This window comes from Mastigoproctus giganteus, chromosome 2 (assembly GCF_048544385.1).
Source record: "Mastigoproctus giganteus isolate SK-2022 chromosome 2, ASM4854438v1, whole genome shotgun sequence".
Lineage (NCBI taxonomy): Eukaryota > Metazoa > Arthropoda > Arachnida > Uropygi > Thelyphonidae > Mastigoproctus > Mastigoproctus giganteus.
The window spans coordinates 43,950,598-43,975,585 of NC_143576.1; the positions used below are offsets into that span (position 1 = coordinate 43,950,598).

The window sequence follows — 24,988 nt, forward strand, 5'->3', positions numbered from 1 at the left end:
CTTTCAAAACCTGTATTTTTGAGTATTCCTGTTTTGTATCGATTTTTACACTTTCTTATTCCATAGTATTTTTACTTCCGCATGGAAATTTGCGCATATTGAACCTGTTCTTGTAAGAGTGAAAGTCCTTCCCTTCTAATTATCGTTCAGTTCCATTCCATTTACTTTTACTTGAGTAATAGAGAAATCCATTAACTGCCACCTCTTTAAATTTGTTTGTCTGCTCGACGGAAAGTCGAAACTTTCCATCTTATTCAACGATCGCCAATATGAATTTTCTCATTGCCAATCCATTGGTAATATATTTGCTTATGTATTTTTTTAGTGATATTATAATTTTTGGACAAACTCAATGGAAAATTCTAGTGAAATCGAAGCAATTGATTTCTATTTTCTAAGCCTTTTGACTGTGTTCGGAATAATGGCCTCCTAAACAAGCTTCTATTGTATGGTGTGTCTTCTGTGTTTTTAAATTAGGTAGCTGGTCTGTTCTTGGAGCACTCCTTGCGAGTAATGGTAGAAGGCTCCAACTTCTCAAATAATGCGTTGTTCCCCAAGGTGTTGTTAATTTTTCAATTATTTTTATATTCTGTTGTTAATAACCTTCTTATCTTAAAAGGTTATCAATATACAATGTATATTATAAAATTAATTAATAACCTTTCTCTGATTGGAAATCCTACCGATAGTTTTGCTGATATTAGCACATTGCATTATTTCACTTTCTAGTTTGAGAAATTTTGCTCTTCACAAATAGCTTTAAATTCCCGATAATCTACTGCCGATATCTAGGTAATCCTTCAATGGAGCAAAGAAAACATAGTTAACTTTAATAATTCCAGAACTACAGTGGAGTTTTAGAAGGATTAAAGTTAACTATTAAGGATTAAATCCTTGAAAAAACGAGTCTACTGCTGAAAGGTAATGCCTAGAGAGAAATAAGCAAAAAGTCTTGTCTTTTCCTCTCAAGGCATTATTGTTCTTCTGAAGAACTACTGACTCTGTAGAAATCTGAAATTTGCTCTATTATGAAATATTATTCCTGCACCTGGGGTAATGCCTCCAAACCTCTCTAGACTCCAGTCAAAATAAGATATCAGGTTAATTAATAATCAGTATCTTATAAGCTCGTTCCATTCTTTATCAGAATAAATAATCAGGATGCATGCCTTTTCTATACATATCTACATGGACTGTTCTTCTGAATGGGCATCTTTTAATTCCAAACAAAGCAGTTCTGAATGGGCATCTCTGTTCCAAACAAAGCAGTTCCAACGCAAGCCTCAACTAGTGTTCTCCAACTGCTTAACTCGAAACTGAGAGAACTAAACTTATTATTATTATTTCATTTATCCCTTTACTTTCGTTCTATGGAACAACCTTCTCATTTTTTCCCGAAAATCTACAGAAATGCAAGTCCAGTGCCAACAGGTGTCATCGGGCTTCTCAAATTTAAACGCATACAGAGTACTAAAATAGTGTAGAATGGGAAAAAAATACTAGCTTATGTTGAGACTGGTAACCAACTTGGCTGTATCCAGACCCTGTGCTACCATACAATACAATGTACTACCATGGCAGCATGACTTTGTCGGCAATAATGGGATTCATTGGAACAATGACTTCCTGCACCGTTCTTAATTAATAACAGCATCCTCAGTACTGACAGGTGTCCAGACATATAAGCTCTTACATTAGGGACAGCTTAGATGTCTGAGAAGACAGATTTAGGTAAGCGCAAAGGAAAACCTGCACTAATGAGAGTACATCGCATATGAAATTCCATGATGGCTGCCAGCAATATATGGGATATTGGAAGAATACCTATGATTGGAACCATGCGCTTTTATGTGCAAATACGTTATTACAACGCTTTTGTCTCATATTAATGCTTACGTTCTTATATTCATTAAATGATTAAATTGAACTATTCATTAATGAGATTGATAAAGCCTGAAACTAAAACACCCTTTCATCTACCAGCCCTTATTTCACAAAGTAACAAGTTCAGCCCATAAAATTCCCCGCTCCAGCATAACTTATTTGCAAATATAGCTCAGCTTCTTTTTAACACCTCTGGCAAGTGTAACAGAGCACAAACCCTGAAGGAACAAAATTTATTTCTTACGACGTAAGAAATAAAGATTACATCGTTTTCCTGCTTCCTAGTTCCTAGTTACAATGATTTTTTTACAAAAAAATCGTATCGTGGTGATATTCACACTTTGTTCAAAAACGCTAGATCACAATCGGCTGTGTATGTGTGTAAGCGTCATGAAGCGCTAGTATATTGTGTTTATACTCTCAGTGATCATTGAATTGTGACCACCCCATCCCTAATGGACTATACCACATAGCCTGCAATACAAAAAGTCGTACAAGTCAAAGTGATCAAGTAGCAATTACGGGACGTAGTGAAAATATGCAATTTAAAAAAAGGCATGATTGTGGGAGCTCGTGGGTCTGGTGCTTCCATATCGGAAACGGCACGTCTTATCGGTTGCTCAGGGCTCACTGTGGTCAAAGTGACTAAGGATGGTGTCAAACGCGTCAAACCACCTCCCACTGGCATAACTGAAAAGGATTATGACATAACTGATTACGTGAAGTGGGTGTTCGTGGTAAGCGAAGGGTTCTCAACGGCAGGTAAAATGCGGCAGTTGGCATCGCAATACAATGAGGAATGCAAGAAAAATATCCTAAATGACGATGCGCCGCACGCTTAGACGTACAGACAGTGAATACTGCAGTGCCAACAACATGCTGGTTGGACACTGGAGGACTGGAAAAAAGTGTGCTAGTCGGATGAGTACAAATACCTGGTTTAACACGCCGATGGACGTTTTTTTTTTTTTTTCTTGTGTGGCACAAGCAACACGAGTCCATGAACCCATCGTGCATGATGCCTGCTATCCAGGAAGGTGGCAGTAGTTGCTTATTACGGGGAATGTTTTGCTGGCAAGAGCTAGAACCCCTAGTGCGTATAGAGCAACGTTTCACTGGTGAGATCTACTTGTAGCACTTAGGATGTTATTGTTGTTATTTTGGATTTTAGAAGCATTAGCAACTAAGGCCATAGTGCTCCGGGGATATGCGGTGGTCATTCCCTGACCTTTCCGCATCCTCCGTATTTGGTGGATCACGGGTTCGAACCCCGGTCTAATCAAGAAGCGTGTGCTACGCACTGCTGTTCCTGCCCACCTGGCTACGGAGGCGCCGTAGCACTTATGAGACCATGTGCACCCTGCCATGGTGCTTTTTTTTTCCCTCCGGACAGAAACGGCATCTTCCAATATGAAAATGCGCCTTGTCATCGGCCCCGCGCTGTGCAGAAGTAGTTCTAGGAACGCAGTGAAGATATCATCTTGATTGCCCTCCAAATTCGCCTGACTTCAATCCAACTGAACACCTGTGCGATGTTTGGAAACGGGAAGTGAAGCGTATGAACAAGCAGCCCTCATCTATTCTGATACTGTGGAAATCCTTGCAATCAACATGGCTGCAGATCCCTACGGACGTGCTCGGTGAAGTCATCATAAGAATGATAAGATCATTGTACAAAGAAATCTGTTCTATACAACCAAATTTAAATGTTATGAAATATATACACTCACAGTTTTATTGCAGCAGAACTGCAATATTTAACAAAAACTTTTATAGCCAGAAAATACTCCAAACAACTGATCCAAAACACTATGGATTAGCTTTTTGTTCTCACTGTGATTAGAATAATCACACGTCTACTTGTTCTCACTGTGATTAGAATAATCACAGTGAGAAATAGAATTAACAAACCTCAAAATAATAGAACTGTTAACAGTTACACACAACACATCAAAGTTATACTCCCATACCACAGTCAATCAGCACAACTTCGCAATGTTTTTATAGGTACAAACATTGCACTAGTCTTTTCCTCATATAATAAACTAGGCACCTTCTTTAGTAATTATAAAGAGCCATATAAATACAATATTCAAGTCACAGATAATATAATATATCTTATTAAATGCCAACCGGGGTACGATGCCTGTTACATAGGTAGCACTACCGCAAAATACGGATCATCTAAGACAGCAAACACAAGGGCATACTATCATTACAATAATTTAAAATCGAATAAATCTGGCACTGAACTCACACAACATGCACAATCCTTCAATCATTACCCACTAATAGACTTTACAATCACTTTAATTAAGTTAAATTCTAATCACAGAATATTTCGGTACGAAGCCTTAGCAATAGAATGGTACCAACAAAACTCGTCACACGAAATCACCCACCAATCTTTCGTCAATTTGGCGCATAACACAACTAAAATTTCCACGTGTTTAACGCAATGCATCATGGGAGTTGGAGCTACTATAAGAGAATCCCCTTCGAGGGTATCTTATAACCAACTGATGATGAACGCATCGAAAATCCTACGAAAGTCCTCTTGGTTCCTTTTTCTGCAGTTTTCTAAACGACAACCAGGCTTTTAAAAAGCCAGGGCACGGTCCTCTTCCGAAGGGCATGGTCTTATTCTTATTCATATAGTTAATTTTTTTCACTTTCATTTCCTATGGAATTTAAACGATAATTATGGATTTTAAGAGGTGAGTACTTGGAAATAAGCTTTTGCTAAAAATATTTTAGTACAGACAGTAATAAAAATTATACAATGCAACTGTATGATAACTTTTAAATAAAATTAATCATACTAAAAAGGTAACACAGAACTAAATAGACTCTGTCGCTTATGACGTTAGCGGTCCATAAATATTATTGTCCCTTAATTTTTTGATCTGTTAACATTTCATGTTTCCTTTTTCTCCCTGTTTGTCTTTCATTCTTAGCAGATATACTAATTATATACTCGCTGTGCTCCATCATGCATTTACCTGGAAAGTAATGGTTAATTCCAGAAGTCTCTTTACAAGCCATCACCAAACGTCAGTGGAAGTTGAAAGCGATATGCATAGCATGAAAATCAATGGAAGTTAAATGGAATCGCATGGGGGTAAGAAATGAATCTAGATCTATCTCTTCAGACAATATGTGATAGTAAGTTGTCATGCATCGTGCACGTCTACTTGTTGGTAGCAGAAAGTTTTCTACTATCAACGCAACCAGTCATGCCAAACCATCATCAACGATCCACAGTTAAAAACTGATGAGAGAAATCGCAACGGCATTCATAATGAACTGATTTGAGAGACGGTTAACAGAACTGGGACAAGTGTAAGACTAATAACCATCAGAAAATAAATTTACGGATTGGGTTACCGTTGCAGCGCTGTTTCTTGTGAGATGAAGCAGTCCCACAGCACTGCATCTGATTGCTTACCTTGGCGAAGAGAACAGAAGCATTTTATACGAGTATAAGCTGCATATTACAACAGCAAAAAGGACGTGAGTGTAGTGATGAATGACAGTGAACAGTTCACGCGTCAGTTGTACACACCTGGGTGAAGGGCATGCCCAAATAACAGTTTCTTATGACATAGAGTAAAAATATGTGGAGGTCCTAAAGTCTCGAAACTTTATTAGACAGTTTTCTTCCTGGCATGTTCTCTTTCTCTGTCTATCCTCCCAGTCCGCTCTTAACTTATCGTATCTGCAGTTGTTTTATATCTCATTTTCTTTGTTGTTGATGACTATGACTTGAAATGGTTACGAGCATTTACAGACTTCACAAACCTCTTTTAATGGGAGATTGCTTGCACATAGAATTCTGTATTCGCTGGCAGTGCATCTAAGGACGTGAAGGTGGTTACAAGAAAACTATGCGTTACACCCTGATGGCAAAAGTCCTAAATATATTTGAAATATTTGAAAATTTCTGTTATATTTCCAGTCATCTGTAAATAATGATAGGGATAAAACAGTCTCAATTAGACTCGGGCGAGTCTCCTGTGAGGTTATGGATATTTTCGACATCCGTTGCCAAGACACATCCCTCGGCATTAATTATTACCAAGGTGAGAAGTTCTCGATGATGAGGGGATTTCATCTCCCTCTTCAACTACTAATTTTAATTGGAATTTTCCCTCTAGACAATGCTTAATGTGAAGGAGAAATTGTTTGCCCTTTCTCTTCGCTTGTAAACAATTTTTGCACCCTGTTTATTCTTTCAGTAGGTTATTAGTAACGTATGATGGATTGGGTTACTGTTGCAGCGCTGTTCCAGAGAGCTGTTGCAGCGCTGTTCGTCGTTCCAGAGAGCCTGCTGTTACTTAATATATTTTGTGAATTTTAAATTCATTCTTATTATTGATACGGATTCCACATGATAATTCGATTTCCAGTTGAACGCCATGGTTTCGATATTTTGACATATTATAAAAGGAATAGAGGAACTTGGAGCAATTCAGTTTCTTCCAGCAGTAGACTGGACCATCCATTATATTGTTAATCTGGAGGTTGTGTGTGTACAGCTTTTCATTTTCTCCGGTGATCTTATTTTGCCTTTTCCTTTTTTATGTGCATCATTATTCGAATCGGTCTTAATTTTCTTTTACCTTGTCACCGAAAATAACTGATGTTTGACCCAATATTAAAATTAAACAATGAACAATTTTTTTGCATTCTACTTAGGAATGGAAACGATATATATTGTTTTTTTAATTTTTATCTGTTAATTTTTCAGTTTATGAAGCTGAGTAATGCATTTCGAGTATTTGCTAGAGGTCAGTCAGGCAGTGTACCCAAAATAAATCAATAAGGAAAAAAAAAAACACCTAAAATTTAAATATCTCCAGCAAATTCAGCAAATTTAATCCACAGTACATTAACCGTTGTACAGAAAAATCCACAGTTTTGTTTTTATATTTTAATTTTACCCCACCTCAGGGCTACTAATCATTCCTGGGTTAGTTGCAAGTTCCAGAGTGGAACCAACATTTTCGATTTGCCAAATTCAGAGGGGAATTGGAATTTCTGTTCGTTGCTTCTTCCTCTTGATTAAATTCCTGCTTTCAAAGATCCTTGGGGATAAAACTTCGAAACTGTAATGCCATAATTTTTGGTCTCAAAGTTTGCTCATATCTGCGCCTATGGAATCTACAATTTTCTACCCAATTTCCGTTGTTGCTTCTCTCGTTAGAATACAAATTAAGAAAAAAAAAAAAAAAAACAAACGCGAAGCATCTTTACACAGAAGGCATTTCACTTTGGAGTTCCAAATGGCTCTCGCAGTTTTTCTTAGCTGTTAGGCGTAGTTTCTGTTCTAAATTGGGTTCATATTTGTATTCCTCTACGCTTATTCTATTTAACCATTGGAAACTACCGCATTATTATATTCTACACATGCAAGTGATGATTTATATCACTGTATTATGATTGAAGATAAATAACGCTCATTCTAAATCCCTGAGAAGAATATAAGTGCACATAGTTCTAGTTAGTTTTGATATTTATACAAAATAGATTTCGAAACTAAAAAAATTAAATTTTTGAAAATTCAGTTCGAATTTTCATAATGTATAACGTAATTCAGAAAACTGCATTATAATTATATATCTTCATTTATTTAAACAGCTGTCTTTTGCCTTCGTATGATCGATCTGGCTGTTCCAGCATCTGTGATGCGGGGCGATCCTGTATGGTTAAACTGTTCTTTCGACCTGGAGAGGGACGAGCTTTACTCTATCAAGTGGTATAAAAATAACGTTGAATTCTACCGCTACTTACCCAGTGACAATCCTCCGGGACAAAAATATGCCTTGCGTGGAATTTACCTCGATGTAAGTAAATTGTTTTTATGCTTATCTCTATCCTGTGCAAACAATACTGAATCTAAGTACTTTGCCTCTTTTGCATTTTGGTATGAACTTGCTCTAGTACAAGTAGACATTCTTGTTCACAATTGAAAAATAATGCTATCTATATATTTAATGTTTTTAGATTAAAATTAAGGCATTTTAGTACTACAAAATTTTGGTATTTTTAAAATATTAAGCGATTTCAATTTAAATGCCAAAAGGATAAGGACACTTTTCACAAATCGGGAAATGAATAATACTGTAAGTTTGCTCACTTCGTTCATTGTTCCAGTTATGATGAGACCAATCTCAACCGGTTTTAAATAAAATTTAATTTTCATAATTAAAAAAAAATATTTGTTTGTAATGACTTATTTCCAGAGAGCATTTTGTCTTTTGTCCTTAACATATTTAATTCACAGATAAAATTGGAGAAAAAGAGGCAAGCAAAGTAGAGAAGGCAAGCAAAATTTAACTAAATTTCCAATGTTCAAAATTACTACCGTGATTAGAAAATTAGCAAAAGAATATATCGCGTTATCCGGAAACGATTTATTAGCTTCCTTTGATGTAGTGTCTCTATACACTAATGTACAGATTATACTTTACAAGCCCTACTTGACTTTGGACAATACTTTAGCCAGCTGGACTTCTCGTAATATTGACAATATTTTGGAACTTGTTACTGCAATAATCAAAGCTAGACACTTCTATTTATAAGACCAAGTGTACTAACAGATTTTCGGACTCCCTATAGGTCTAGGAATTTCAGCTCCCTTATCTGAAATATACCTTGCCACGGTCGAACATCAAACTCAACTATTTCCAGTAAATATTAAACTTTACATCCGTTATGCAGATGATGTTCTAATAATTGGAGACCAAAACACCATCAACAATCTTTTTACCAGATTTAATTCAGTACCGGTACATACCAGATTTAAATACACCTTAGAACTAGAAACTAATAACGCAATTAATTTTCTTAACTTAACCATATATGAACAAAATAACAGGCTAAAGACAAAAATCTATAGGAAAAAAACAAATACAGGCCAATATCTACAGTGTAAAAAAATCGGTTCTCTACAACCAACTTTTTAATGCTTTTAAATACTGCCAATCATAGAATGATTTAGTTCTTGAGCTAAAATATCTTACTGAAAAATTCACAGCTAGAAAATATCCCATTAAACTAATCCAAAAAATTATTTCAACTGTTAAAGGTAATATTAGTAATTTAAATGTTTCTAATAACTCAGTTATAAAAAAAAATCCAATACATCCAACATTCGCGTTGTCTTTCCTTACCAGTGCCAAATTGCTAGACGATTACGTAAAATCTCAAATCGTTACTAACACTGATATTTCTATAATTTTTTTCTACTTATAATAAATTAGGAACCGGTTTTAACAAATATAAATAAACCCGCATATATGACACTAAGAATATCAATAACATAATTTACTTAATCAAATGTCAACCCAATTGTAACGCATGTTACATCGGGAGCACTGCCAATAAATTTGGATTATCCACCATCGCAAACACATGCGCCTACTACCACGTCAATAGTTTCCGGACACAGCAAGGAAATACTGAACTGTCTCAGCATGTACACACACACTCATAACCACAACCCCTCAGTTGATGCCGCAATAACCATTATCAAATTAAATTCAAACTATAAATTCCTTCTATACGAAACCCTCATAACAGAATGGTACCGTCACAACACCGATCTTGAGGTCTTAAACCCAAAACTTCCGGTTTCTTTGTCTTCCATTTGGAATCTCACGCGAATTAAATTACTACGTGTCCAGCTAAACATTTCGGGATCCACAGCAACCTTCTGTTCTTCATTTTAATGCCAACTGAAAATGAATCTATTGAAAGTCTGTCGTTCACGACTATTGGCCTTATTCCTTTTTTAATTTTAAGATATTTTATTTATACAGTATTGTAATTGACAACTGGAGGATGATGTGGTATCATTGCGTATAAGCAGTTTTGCTTTAATATATATATATATATATATATTGAATAAAACAAACTGAAAGCAAAGTTCCATCAAATAATCCTCTTATAATTTCAAATTAAAGGCACTGTTCGTAACTGTTTTTCGATCAGTAAACTGAAAGAGGAAAAACTGCCTGCCTACTTACTTTTTAATTCTCTGATGCACAAATGAAAACAAACATTACAAAACAGAAACGAGAATAAATATTATAATAATCCTCATACATTATTTGCTAATCAATAAAATAGCACGCACATAAAATGTATAAAGCCGCTGAAAAGAAATAAGACAAATTTATTCTGAATCGCCAATTAGTCAAAAGTGTAAAGGCAACTCTATACAATAAAAAGTAATAATAAATAAGTCAAACTCCCCTTCGTGGCAACAACTGTTTACAAGCATTTTTATTTCTTCTAGTAACAAAGATTATAATGGAAATATTACGCAGGAAATATTCAGAAAAATTTTTAATTGTAACTTTCATTCAGTTTATTGATTAATTCCTTCAATAATGCTGTAAGTATTATGATAGGAAGGAAATTATAGAGTTACTAATTTTAAAGTAGGAATTCTTTTAGCAACAGTTTTGGTCAAATGTTTTACTAACAAATCGTGTATAATATTGTTTCAATCTTAAGAGTAATGAGAAATTTCAATAGAAGGCCATTCCAACGTTTTATAATATCAAGTTCAGTGTTCAAGCTAAACTCGAATTTTTATAGCAATTTAACGTGACGCTTTGTCAGTGTTAGCGCATGGGGGCTGAACCTTTACATTTCGTTGGAGCTCTCAGTGTATCATGTTCAGATTGTCACGGTAGGAATTGGGATTCAGCGTTGCATTCAATCAAGCCGAATTCCCAAACCATGATAAAAATTCTCCAAATTTCGCTACTGAAGAAAGAAAATCGTGCACTTTGACCTCTTGACACCAAACGCATACTTCTAAATGGATCACCTATTCTGGAAATGCTCACCTCACTTGCAAATTACTCGTCACACTCTTTAGTGGGTGTAGGGAAAGTGAGGCTCGTGGGTCCTATACCTTTGCAATCAGATTTTATGCAGCTCTAAGTAATTTGCTTTCCATCTTAATGAACAGTAAAGGAAACATTCATAAAAGAAAACCCACTGGCATACACTGTTATAGTGTAATAACAATTATATCTACTGCTGAGCTGCTCATCCCTCCGCGGCCTGCCACATTTGAATCAAATGATACCGATTGGCTTAATATCAAGGCTACAGCTTTAAAGAAAACTCTGGACGCACAATATTTATTGAAATGAGAGAGTGAAATTGAAATATTTATTGAAATGAATGAGTTTCAATTTTAATTTATTGAAATTCTTGAACAAGCAAGCAATTTACATAGCGAGCAAAAGTGTCTAAGAAAGGCATAACGCGGGTTGTTAACTAAAAACTGTATAATACAAAAACTTCTACACCATGTTTTTGGCGTAATTAGTTTAGTATAAACTGAATGAGCGATATGCTAAAAATATTTATATATCCCAACACGTGGTACATATCAGTAAACTGACTGTGCGGTTATTTTTCTAAATTCGCTTTGGGATTCCGCCATAAAGCCATAATTGAACTAATAGACTTTCCAATATTGATCCGCTCCTACTTACAGCTAATGCCAGTTGAGGCTTGGGGTGATGAAGTCGCCAGCTGTTTTTGATCTGATTGATGATTTCAGCTGTTTCTGGTTTACCTAATGCAAAAGATCCAACGCCACTACCATGTAAGACCCAAGTGAGAGTCTATCTCTTCATGTAGCTACTCCAGTTGTCGTGTTTATAGTGGACTTATTTTTAGAGAGGATCTTTCAGAAAACTTATATTCGTTTTTAAATGCATAATTTGACTAAACGAGCATAATTTAGCATATTTTCGAAAGTTTGCTTAAAAGAACATAAATGGTTCTCCGAAAATTCTATTCGCTACATACAATTATGTAGCGAATAGAAACAAGTAGCAGTTTACTACTACCTGTTTACTACATAGAAACAGGTAGCAGTTTATTACTGGTGCCGATTAATTTCTTCCGAAATTAATCTGAAAGATTAATTTCTGAATTTCGAAATAAAAAAAAAAAAAAAAAAAACTCTGAAAGGACAGAATTCATGGGATACCTGGTTCCTGGGCAACGCGACGCCGTCACTCCTTTCGCTACTGCATGAACTACTCACCTCTTGTTAGGTATATAGGTACACTGCAGTCACGTAGACGGTAATTCGATGTCAGTATGGATAAACGCCGTGAGTTAACCGACTTTGAAAGAGGGATGATAGTGAAAACCCGACGCATGGGTTACTCTATCGCGTAGGTGGTACAGAAATTGCACAATCCCCGTTCGACAGTATCAACAGTGTATCTGGAATACGCCATTTCCGGAATAGCATCTCATCGTGGAGAGAGCTGTGGGCGGATAAAGGTCGTGGATGAATGTGGCCGTCGACGTTCGTCTCGCACTGTTTCAGCCAACCGGAGAGCGACAGTGGCACAAATCACCGCCGACTTCAAAGAGGGAGGTGCCAGTAACGTCCCCACCAAGACCATCAGGCGATCATTAGCCGCAATAGGTTATGGGAGTCGCCGACCACCAGAGTCCCATTGCTAACACCACGACACAGCACTTTACGCCTCAACTGAACATTGACACTGGACCTTGGAGACGGGTCTCCTGGTCCGATGAGTCCCGTTTCCAGTTATTTAGAGCTGACAGGAGGGTTCGTATCTGGCGGAAACCACACCTTAATGTCAACAAAGAAATGTTCAGGCAGGTGGACGGTCGGTAATGATCTGGGGCGTGCTCAGCTGGCACACGTTGGGATCTCTGGTAAGTCAAGACTCATCTCCGAACGGTCTAGGTTAAGTGTCCGTCCTTGCAGACCATCTGCATCCATTCATCGTAATCGTGCAACCACAGGCCAATGGATTCTTCCAGCAGGAAAATGCGCCTCCCCACAGAGCCGTGGTGACTAGAGCATTGTTCGAAGAGCATTCCGCAGATTTTACTACCATGGAATGGCTTCCCCGTTCACCGAACGTGAACTCTGTGGAGCATCTTTTGGATGCTGTGGAAAGGTCCGGTCGAAGCTTTGGATCTTCCACCCAGGAATGCGACGGAATTATGGACAACGGTACAGCAAGAATGGATGGAAATACCTGTGGAACGCTTTCGTGAACGAGTGGACTCGTATGCCTAGTCGTGTGACTGCGGAATCCCTGTAAAAGGCGGGCCTACCCGTTACTAGGTAGGTATCCCAAAACAACTGTTTGTTTTTTGAGGTAGATGTTAAATCTGCCTAAAGTGCAAAATGTATTCAATCTTCTCTTTTTAAGACAGCCTGTGAAAGGAAACAGTCACTTTACAACAGATGGATATACCGGTATATTTTTCCAGATATGCTCAAAATAAATTAACTGTATTAAAAGAAACAAAATCCTCCCGAGTTAGCAGGAGGAAAATAAAAACAAAATGTTTCGACCTCTGTAGATTCAAGTTAAATCTACCTTTTCTAAATATATGTGTAGATCTCTAATTTCTAGTAATGTGCTGTCGAAAAAACTGCATAATTCTTCTTTCAATTCTTTTTGGAAAAATATTATGTTAATTAAACAGCTGACAAATCCACTCTGCGCAAAAATTATACACGATATTTAAGTCGTGGGCCTTCATTTCAGGATCCGTTAAGGATCTGAAAATAATGAATAAAGTTTATATAGTATAAACATGTGTCCTATTCTGGACGATTAAAGATATGGCTGGTTGAATTTAAGAAAAAAAATGGCCATGGAATTATCAATGGTAAAATATAATAAAATTAAATAAGAATACGTGAACGTCTATCTAATACGAATATACATTTTACTAGATATGTGCCAATTATTCTTATTAATATTAATTGAAAATTCGATAGCCAATTTTTTTTTAATTCAAATGCCCATAGCTCTGTAACTATTCGGAATCGGACACATGCTTAAATGAATTTTTTTCTTTGTTTCCAGGTCCTGAATTGATTCTGAAAATACCGTCCACATGTTACTCATCACATGTGGACTGTGCTAACCACCCTGTATAAGTTTGATTTATAAGTCAAAAACTCAAACTGTTTGCTAAGGCATGGTGACAGGAGAAACTATCTATGCGTGTGTGGCAGATTTGTGGCGAACATGACTGTGGGAAAGTTGCATGCTCAAGAAGCGGGTAAACCTCGACTTATAGTGTGCAAAATGCTAGAAGGAACGACACATGCTACTAGAATAACTACATTTATTACTGACACTTTTAAAATTTTATGGCCCAAGGGTGGAAAAGTAATATGATTTCTTTAGTCAATTTTACTTTATTATTATTTTTTTCCTGACATCTGTTCTGGGCGCTGAACGATATAAAATTTCTTTGCCTGATGTTGCTGTACTGTTCTGTCCAAATGACGCACTTGGCTCTGAGTGGCTTCATTTCGTCATCGCCACTTCTATGTGTCAAGGGGGAGTTTTTCACTTTGATAGCATTATTCAAGATTTTAAATTAAACTGAAACATGCATCAAAACTTAGTTATTATTCATAATAAATTTTCCTATTTAGCCGATGGTGTCAAAATTCTTGAGACTGGTGGTGCTTCTTTATATGATTCTTTAATTGCTGTGAACCCTCTTCACAACAATCTACGATCACCAACAGGAAAATGCGGGAATAAATTGCATAAAAGATGAAAAGGGTAACTTCCATAAGTTCTTGTTTCCAGAAAGTATTGTCAATCAGCAAGCATCTGGACGCACCATAGAAGTTTATTCCACTAGTATGTCGCTATTACTAGTGTTGAAAGATACTTTTCTGTTACAGATTAATTATCTCTGATAAAAGCCACAACGTTTCCATTTATGCATAAACTCTAGTTTTTTTTTTAATGCATATACAGTATACTACCCTCCAAAAGGTATCCAGACATACTTCTGTTTCAAATGAATGACAGTGTCATTCATTTGAAAACGGTGTCAGTTCCTCTTTGGCCGCTATAGCACATTCCGTCTTTCTGGATGGACTTTCTGTCAACGAACGACAGACTGCAGCGGTTACAGTCCATCATTCCTCCAGAAGAACAGTGACCAATCTATCGACGTAGAATGTGTTGGTCTGTCCCTGACTCACATACCAGTTTGTCCCATAGGTGTTACATATAGGACAGGGATTCTAAACTAGCTTTCAAACTTTTGCGCATGCATGTCTATGGACTGTTCCCTGTCATCACTGTCACGTTGTAGAGAACATGGAATTATCCAAAATATTCAGATAGGCGTTGGCGTTAAATTTCCCCTCACAAACACTCAAGGTCCTAGGCCATACCACCAGAAACAGTTCCACCACATAACACTATATCTTCCGATTGTTGGCACAATGCACCATGTGAACAGATATTCTCCAGGAATTCTTCATACTCATGTCCTCCCATCTAATAAGAATAAGATGTAGCGAGATTTATCACTCTATAGGACCGATTTCTACTGCTCACTAGACCAAGGCTGTGCGCTTTTTTGCACCACGCAAGATGATACTGCTGATTGCGGTATGGTGATATTTAGTTTATGCTTCTTCACTCTTCCAAGGAAACTGAGGCTATGGAAACTCCGTGCAAAATGTGTTCACACAGACCTCAAACCCTGTTGACACTTGAACTCCTGCTTGATGTTATGTAGGGACAACCGACGAGGCTTCCATATTTCCCTTCTGAGTACCCCGTGGTCGCGTGCAGTGAGCTCTGCAGTGAGTTCTGTGGTCTTCCTGTGAGTTGCTAGATGGAGGTGGTACTGTCACTCTTCCATTTCATGATAACATCACCGACAGTGGACTTGGACAGAAGGTTGTTAGCAGTTGCGCGAATAGACAACATAGCAACGTAACATAAAACAATAACATCTCTTAAGAATCACTCAGAATGGCTTTGAGTTGCATAGTCAGAACAACTTGTGTGGCTCGTATGCCTTCTTTTTTTTCCAATCTTCCACATCCCCCCTACTCACCTATGTGACAAAGAAGATGCCACATGCTGACTTCCTGTGCAAAAATGCCATTAAGAATCCCTACCTTGCACAATCCAAATCAGGATCAGGATCATTCACCGCCCAAGCTCAATCTCCAATGTCTATCGTACTCTGAGGTGCCCAGTAAGAACAAATATTCTGTGTAATCATCAGTTGAATATATTATATTCTATCAGAATTTCAGAAGCGTTAGAAATAAGCTTGACTCTGGAATTGATTCTCCTGTCTCGAGAATATGACATCCTTTGCCTAAAGGAAACATGGATGGAAGATTCATCAGAGTCCCTGTGCACTGCAATTGCAACTGTGAAGTAATTTTCACATAAAACATGAATCGCAGGGGAAGTGGTGCAGCAATCATTTACAAGGCAGATAACTTTTCTTTTGTTAAGCAGTTTTCCAGAAAAACTGAAACATTTGAAGTAATCTTCACGTCCATGACAGTTAATAAACAGCTACTTGATGCTATCACTATTTATATTCCCCACTGTAGGGGAATATAAAATGTAATTATCCAAAAAATTCAGATAGGTGTCGGCGTTCAATTTCCCCTCACAAACATTCAAGGTTCTAGGCCATACCACCAGAAAAAGCTCAACCCCATAACTCCATATCTTCCGACTGTTGGCACAATGCACCCTGTGAACAGACTTTCTCCAGCGAATCATCCAATGATGGTTGACTGGTCGACTAAATGTATCTGAATGCGACCCGTATCAGATGCGGCGATTTTAACCTTCCACCAGAATTATACTATCTTGAAAATTTGATTTATGCAATCACCTGCAACAGCTGGCCTCAATATTGCTCGTGACCACTCGACCAGAGGGCTGAACTTCTCAACCTGGTGTTACATATATATCAGTTCATCATGCTTGTACTCCTAGAGACAATCTTTCCTTCTGATCATCTTTCTATTGTATTTCTCCTCCCCATCATCCTCCACAACTTTAATTTGCCTCTCAAGCCTCAAACTAAAGCGATCAAAAGCTTAATAAAGCGAAAATTCAAAAAGCGATTTCGCTGTTTCGATTCTTCCATGGGATGCCCTCAATTGACTGTAGCCTCGACCTTTCCATTTATCTGCTTACTAGATGTTTGGATCTAGTGGTTGGACTTTCTTGGTGGACTACGTATTTATCTAATTTATTCAAGCTTAAGTAGCACGTTCACTCATTATGGAAGGCCTCTCATAATCCACAATAGATCTTCTTATAGATCGAAGTAAGGGCGGTTTTCAACAGAGAAAAATCAGGAACCATGAAAACTACCCTCAAAGGTCCCTACACAAAAGGAAACCACCTTTTATACAGGCCACAGTAGAATTTCCCCCTCGCTTAACTCTACATCCTGGCTCGAGCATATCACCAGATTCAAGGCAAATAATAATTCTTGTACAATTCGCATTTGGAGAATGATGTGGATATACTCCCTCCTTATAAACGTTCATATCTCGAAAGAAAAACTCATAAATGACATCACCTCCTGTAGAAGATGCCCCAGTTTCTTCTGAAATGTTTGACCCCTTTTATCATAGATGTCCTTCATAACATATATAAATTAAAAACATTCTATAATAAAACTACATTCCACTCAGTGGAGTGTATACTGACTCACACCAGTTCCACGCTCGCGATTATCTATCTGAATATTCAAGCAGCTTTGGACACAATCAATATCTTTAACCTCCTCTACTTCTGTGAGAAATACTATCTAATCAAAGGCAACATACTTCTTTTCTTAAGATTTCTTTTGTCCAATAGAATCCTTCACCTTGAAGCCGTAAGTTTACATTCCATGCAAAGTAACTACTGGAGTTCCAGAAGGTAGTATACTTTCCAGCTTATTCTTCATGCCATACGGTGTTATGCAGATGACAAACATTTTAACGGAAGTTCACCAGATTACCACCAAGAAATCATTGTAATCATCAATTTAAAACTCCTGCATCTCTCTCTCTCTCTCTCAATAAACTTTGATATGCAAATAAATTATTCAAAACCTGCAATGATGATCTTCTAACTGAAGCTAATCAACAACATCTTCCAGTGATACTAAGTGGTTCTTTAATCCCGAAGGTCTGCCACCACACACAGATCTAGAAGTTATATTGGAATCAAATCTGCAGTTCCACAGACGTCTTGAAGCCCTTCATAACAAAAAATGTAGATTAGGTTGGATAGCAAAGCAACATTTACCTCATGTTCGAGACTCTGCAACTTCCATCAAATACGCTTATAGGATGATTCATCTCTCACAGATACGAGCTTCTGCTTACTCATCCACGCTCCGCAGCATTCAATCCGGAGAATATTAGATGATCAGGTGGCTTGCACACAAACATAACCTTACAAATGATATCCACATTACCACCATTACAGCAGCCCTCAATTACACAACTATTAAATCAAAGGTTGAAGTCAGAAAACTGACTACCGCTGTAAAACCGATTACAGGCTACATCAGATCTACTCATTTCTGGGATGTTTGCTATTGGAGGATATAACATCAAATCCTCAGTGCCTCCCCCCATTTCGTTTTCCTATTGCAACAACTGTAATAGGCCCCACCTAACTGTGCGTTTCATTTCCATTAGTATGCATCAGACTGTCCAGAACGCATTATTGCAATGCAATAAAGATTTATTCTTCATATACCAGTCTGAGTCACTTGTTCATCTGGGAAGGGACTGTGTGTGCGAATATTTTTGGAGGGCAGCCTAAATCTTCTCTCTCTACTCAAATATTCTCTTGGTGGTATCAAACATTACAATGAAATCAATCTAAATCGTACATGAAAATTCCTAATCAGTAATTTAAACTTAAAGCAGCTTTTAGATTTAAAATTCTGTATTATTATACCGTATTTTAAAATAATAAAATGTTAAAATTTATAACGTTGACACTAAAGTGAAATTTCGGATAGTTGAAACCTGTATAATTCGAAGCTAGGAATTTTCGGTTCATTAATTTTCGAATTAATTAGGTTTTTCTGTGATGATTCATAAACATGCTTGATTTCTGTCCAATTTTTGACTGCCCACAAGAAAGTGATATTATCCAACACGATGTTAGTGCATTTAATTTCAGGTATCAGAATAGACCCATGTGAATATTGCTTTGTATAAAGCAATATTTAAAAGAAAGTTTTTAGAGGGAGTAATGGACCAAAGTTTTTTCTAAAATTCTTTGCTAAAAAATTATTAAACTAAAACTCCTTTTCTCTCTGTTTTGTACTAACATTTACTCTTATTGTGTGATACTGCTGACATTCCAAATGGAAATAGAATTTCCGCAGAATGCAGGCTTAATCTATGTTACTGTTTCTACTTGGTTAATTTAAATAACTTGCTTGAAAATATTTCTGTCATGTATTCAGCTACAGTCATCTTCAATAGCTTATTTAAATGACTTATATCATCCTATCCACACTTAGACATTAATCAGCAAATCTAAATCTTATCCATCCACCTTCGCTAACTTTGCCAAGTGTTCAGAAGTTATTCCTGCGAGTCGTTCATATCAAAGTCCGGATTACAGCACTAATTTTCCTATTTGAACCTTAATCAGAGTAGTCCTTTCCGGCTGAATTTAGAATCCCTAATAGTGCGTGCGGCTATCGTAGAGGACTATTATTAGGACAAAGACGGCAGAAATGAATGGTTGTGTAATTGTCAACTGCACGACCATGTTCTGCGGCCCAGAGTGATCTATTCATTAGTACACCACTTAATGAATACCAAATATACAGGTGGAGATTAAAATTCGTGGTAGCAAGCGTGATTAATGGTTCCTTCCAACCGCTGTAGTCATCAGTACCACCTCTGTTCGCTGAATAACAAATGGGGTCGATGTAAAATAGCTGGCTTTCCGACTGGCAGGCGTTATGAGAGTCGGTTGGCCTTATTTTCAAGTAAAATTATTCTTTTCAATCATTAGTTAAATGCGCACTACGTCTGACAGCGATAATTTTATTAATTAAAACTCCCCCTCGGTGTTCGTCAATTTCCTGTCACTATCTGTCTGTTTCTGCGCTTTCGTTGCAGTGGGATTTCACCCAATGTATTCCATTGTACTGGAAACAAAAGATCTCCCTCATCCCAACAACAGTAGCCTTTTGTTCTAGAGAACCTACGGATTTGAAACACACTGCAGCGGGCATCAAAAGTTATGAGTAAGAGTAAAATATCTTGAAGGTCACTTGCAACTGAGATGAATGACTTTACAAATCTTTCCAGCATTTATATTTTATTTGCAAAGACGTGTCTTTGATGGAGTCTCATACCTGTAAATTATACAGTACAGTCCGCGCACTTAGTGAAGTTAAGAAAATAATAATAATAAAGTTAGCACGGTGAATTCTGTTAAATACTCGTCAAAGAGAAATGGTAAAACAACTGAAACAAGAAAAATTATGGCATAATGGACACAAAATTGAAAGGACGCCACCAAATTTAATTTGAATATTGAGAGTTACTTAAGAGAAAAGCCACTTAGGAGGAAAATTATGCAGTTTTTTGATCCATAAAAACGACCCACCTTTGTACAAAGCTGGCTATGCCCATAATCGGATTTGCGTGATGTTGGGTAAATTGCATGCTTTTACCTTGTCATTGAAAAATTTCAATCTGACTACGATAAAGTTTAAACATCGACGAGAACAAAAACGTCGAGGGAGGAGAATGTGGTTTCTATTTACTAATCATAATTTCATTTTTAAATTTGCAAAAATTAACTATTTATTCTTCCAACCAGAAACCGGAACAATTCAAATTCAAATGTATTCGCCAATAAACTTATCTTTAAAAAAGGAGTTCATCTTCATTTCAGCTATTTATTTGGTCAGCTAAACTGGTACCCAAAAATTCTCAAGTAACTCATTACATTTTTACTAGAGAAAGCTAATTCCTGAGTTTCCATTGAACTGTAAATAATCTGACCGAATAATTTCTTCGTTTATGAACTTTTATTGCTTTGTGCTGATAGAACTAAGCTGATGCTTCAATGCATTGTTGTTGTAAAAATTAGGTGTACTCATAGTCAGTTTTGGTTGTTTTTTACCCTCGAGGTTAGCATGAAACCGAACGAAAAATACACCCATTTACAGACAGTATACTGTTACCTCATATCCTTGATTGTTTATGTTCTTAACACACACACACACACACATGCGTTTTGTTATACGAAACATTCAAGTATCTGGAGAACGAGGTTGAGACGGACTAAGTGTGCCACGGTGTGAAAACCGTCTATAAAAACTCCTTCCATCATTACGGATTCGAACCGAGATCTTTCCACACGTATGGAAGAACAGTGATCATAAACACTGTGCCATAAGTAACTCCTCTGAGTTCATGACGTCGTCCGGGATTATAAACACAAAATGTATTTATTTATTTTAATCTTATGCTCAAAATTCTGCCTTAAATTGTAAGGTTTGAACTTTTTGAAAAATAAAGTTTTCTATTCTCTTAAGTTTTAAGATGTGACAACATAGCAAGACGTCTTGATGTCCTTTAAACACCGTCATAACACAAAATTGAATCACATGGTAATATGACCAACCTTTCAATTCAATGTGAGATGTGAAAGCATTAAGTTCACGCTGGAATTTTCCCAGAAGCAACTATTACATTTAGAAGGAATGTAAGGTCACGTGATCACCGTCTATTTTCTAACTGAAGATATACGCTTTACTAAAAAGACTCGCAAGAATTAAGAGCTCATACTTTAATTCAGGTCATAAAACAATAGAATATATTGTCACCCCCTAGTCTGCCTGATATCATGTCTAAACATCAAAAAAGATTGCTCTGCTCTGTCTCTTTCTCTCTTCATGTCTTCTTGGAATTTATTTTATTTTTTTTTTTTTTTGATTTGGTAGTTGTTGGCGCATCGGCTTCTGTGGCCATATTGCACCTCCCAAGGTTTTTGCAGTACTTTGATCCAAGCCCGAGGCGAGAATCGAACCCGCGACCTTTGGGCTGCCGGGCAGGTACTTTACCCACTCGGCTAGCCCGGTCGGCTTGGAATTTATACAATTTCAGTCTGTGCAATAACTGGCCTAATGCGATCAAATTACAGACTCCTACTCCTGAGAGCCTCGATGTAACTGAGCTGCGAGATATTGTTTTATTTGTGGTGTTTGACAAAATGCATTCTGAACAGTTACTGCAGTTTTATTCCCATCAAAGAAGGGATTTACAGATTCAGCAAATAATTTCTGTTACTGATAGTTTCAAATTTCTCATCATGGTATCTACTCGTACATTCATTGTAATAAATGATTAATATTTCTGTATCCATATCACTTCCGAGGAATAATGCCATAGAATATAGAAATAAAACAGATTTATTTCCAGAAACAAACGTAAAACCATGGCACGTAGACAGGAAGCTCCTAGCAACTCTCCGCTCTTTTAACATTTAAGCATAACATTCAGAACACAATAAAACTGAGTCATATTTGCTACGTATCATATCTAATAGGAGAATGGCAAGCAAAACAGTAACTATTGATTCTGTGCGTTATGTAAAGCTGGAATATTTAACTCTCTCTCTCTCTCTCTGTCATTTATAAGTTGAGAAGCTAAACTTTTTTCGCACTCTATTAATCATATCGCAGTCTCATTGCTCATATTACTACCTTGCAGTGATCCGAACACAAAATGCGATCTCACTTCAGGTGAATGGTCACCTGCTCGATCTGTGGAGTCCATGCTTGGGTAGCGCACCCCATTATTACTCGGCAACACAATATGGAAATCTGCAGCCTTGATTCTGATTCGTAATATCGGACATGCATAAGAATGGTCATATATTTTTAATGTATTTAATGTTTGATGTTTTTAATATAACGGATTATCAATGTATATGTTACAAAAAGCTTTTGACTCAATATTAATTTTTAATTCTACCTTGAACTTGGCAAATGCTTCTCCTCGGCCATTTTGCGAGGTAATTAATTCCAATGATCCACAACATGCTGTTCGAAGGTAAATTTCATGAGATACGGTCTTATGTTTTCTCCCAAAGATTTTATTTTATATTTTTCACACTGGGAAAAAATATAAAATGCCATGAGTAGCAGAATTTTATGAAGTATGTATCTGAAGGAATTTCCTATCGCTCTTACCATTGAGAACATCAAAATCTTATGACACCTCAACCAGGTATTCCGAGATGCATCAATGCCAAACTTTGTAGCAAGCAGCATTTTTTAAGCTGTCCTCATTAGAATAAGGAATATTATTATTATTATTATTATCTTTATTTTTTCCTAAGAGACACCCGCTTACAGCTATTAACCAGGGGGTGCACATTCATATATACAAATATAAGTTATATACATAATTATCTATTTATAATTTATACAAATCAGTCTTTATGAATTATACAAATTATACATTTTCTAAATCATACATTGTCTGATTAATTATATTATACACATCATTGCCTTATTTTACATGACAGGCAGATAGAAAGAGAGCACAAGCATGAATACTCTTCACCAATCTGGACATCCTTTGTATCCTCTCTAGAGGTTCTAACACCGTATGCCTTCTTGGTCACCTATATACGTTAAATAGCAATCTCTAATCGTTTTCACCCTGAACTTCTCCTGTTAACAAATCACTCTGGACTTTTGTTACTTCTTCCCTTTAGTTTTGTTCTGTCGAATTTCCAAAATGTCGTTAAACCCTTGAGTTTAAATTTTGATCCTGTAGATCAAATTCATGGTGCACAAACCTGTTGATATCAAAAGATTCCATCAACATGTTACTGGCATTCGACGGAACCTGTTTCTGGCCTTCTTTGGCCTTGGCAATGAAGGACTTTTCCAACGTAAATACTGCTTCTTCGTTTCTAAAACATCCTCGTAAAGGCAAAACAGAAAATATTAAAGGTACTCAACATGATCTTGCTCGGAGGCGTTTAAAATAACAATGATGCAAGCTAGACAAATCAAGTTGTCGCCAAACCACACACAGAGTATGTTTGATCTATCCAGTTGCTTATATTTTATACCCTTTCTATCTAGTTGCAGAACACCATACCATCTTCCATGTCTTATTTCCTTGCTGTCGCTGCAGCAGGAAATAACACGCTTTGGGACAGCGCCATACACAAACAGCCGAGAATAACCACAGGACACTGAAATAAAAAATAAAATGAGTAGCTGATTACCTTAAGCTCTCTGAAATAACAGTGATCATACGTTGTACTTCCACTCTAAGTAAATATGAACAAATCTCTTCCTAAATCTTGACGACCATTCTTCGCAAAATGTAATTTTGAGAAAGAAAAATGCAAATTATATCTGAGAGATTAATTGTCGTGATGCTTCTGTCTCACTCTTTATGATTTAAATTAATGAACCTTTCCACACGAGTTTCGTGTCATAATGTTGATTCATAGCGTAATCTTTGGAATGCAGTAGGCCGAACTTCAACTCATTAGTAATATTGTTACTAAAAAGTCGATAGTTTATTCTTTGCGGACTGTTCCGGGCCCTTTCGGGACTTCCTTTTCCTTCCAATTTCAATTAAAGACATTATTATTAGTTATAGAAACGCATATGTGACAAAACTAAATCATTAGAAAGTTTTTTTTTTTATTAGTACGATAACGAAAGTAAAGCCTGTTCATCAAAGTTTCTTTCAGAAAGTGCTTTCTAGAATTATTACTGCAACGTGAAAGGTCTCAAATTCTTGATCACACAACCGTTCTGCGTATTTATTGGTACTTCTTACTGGTTTGAGATGACTAAGAAAAATAACATGTTGTTTATTCTTTCTAATTATCTTAAAATAAAGTTGTCTCATATGGCCATTGCAAGCAGATGAATACTATACTTTTATTAAACTTACAAAAGCACAGAAAATCATTTTGTATAGCTTCAATTCAATTCCGGCTATCGGTATAGTAACATCTCAAAAACCCGAAATATCGCGATAGTTACACTCAATACATGACTGAACTAGCATACGGAGGCTGTATGCTCTACAGTCTCTCTCTCTCTCTCTCTCTCTCTCTCTCTCTCTCTCTCTCTGCAAAGATTGCATGGTTTCTTTTCACTGAAAACTGGTATTATACACGCAAAACGTCCTATGCACGGCAGTTCTAAGCTTTAGAACTGCCGTGTTCTAAAGCTTAGAACTGCCGTG

At 36.8% G+C, this 24,988-nt stretch overlaps 1 protein-coding gene across 1 annotated transcript in view; it reads left to right on the top strand.

Moving 5' to 3' along the window:
- Window positions 1-24,988, top strand: part of LOC150089285 (uncharacterized) — a 612,288-nt gene that overhangs the window by 405,043 nt on the left and 182,257 nt on the right. Inside the window, exon 2 of the mRNA XM_090389933.1 lies at window positions 7,525-7,730. Coding sequence (XP_090246059.1) covers window positions 7,525-7,730 — 206 coding nt within the window. The remainder of the gene's footprint in view (window positions 1-7,524; window positions 7,731-24,988) is intronic.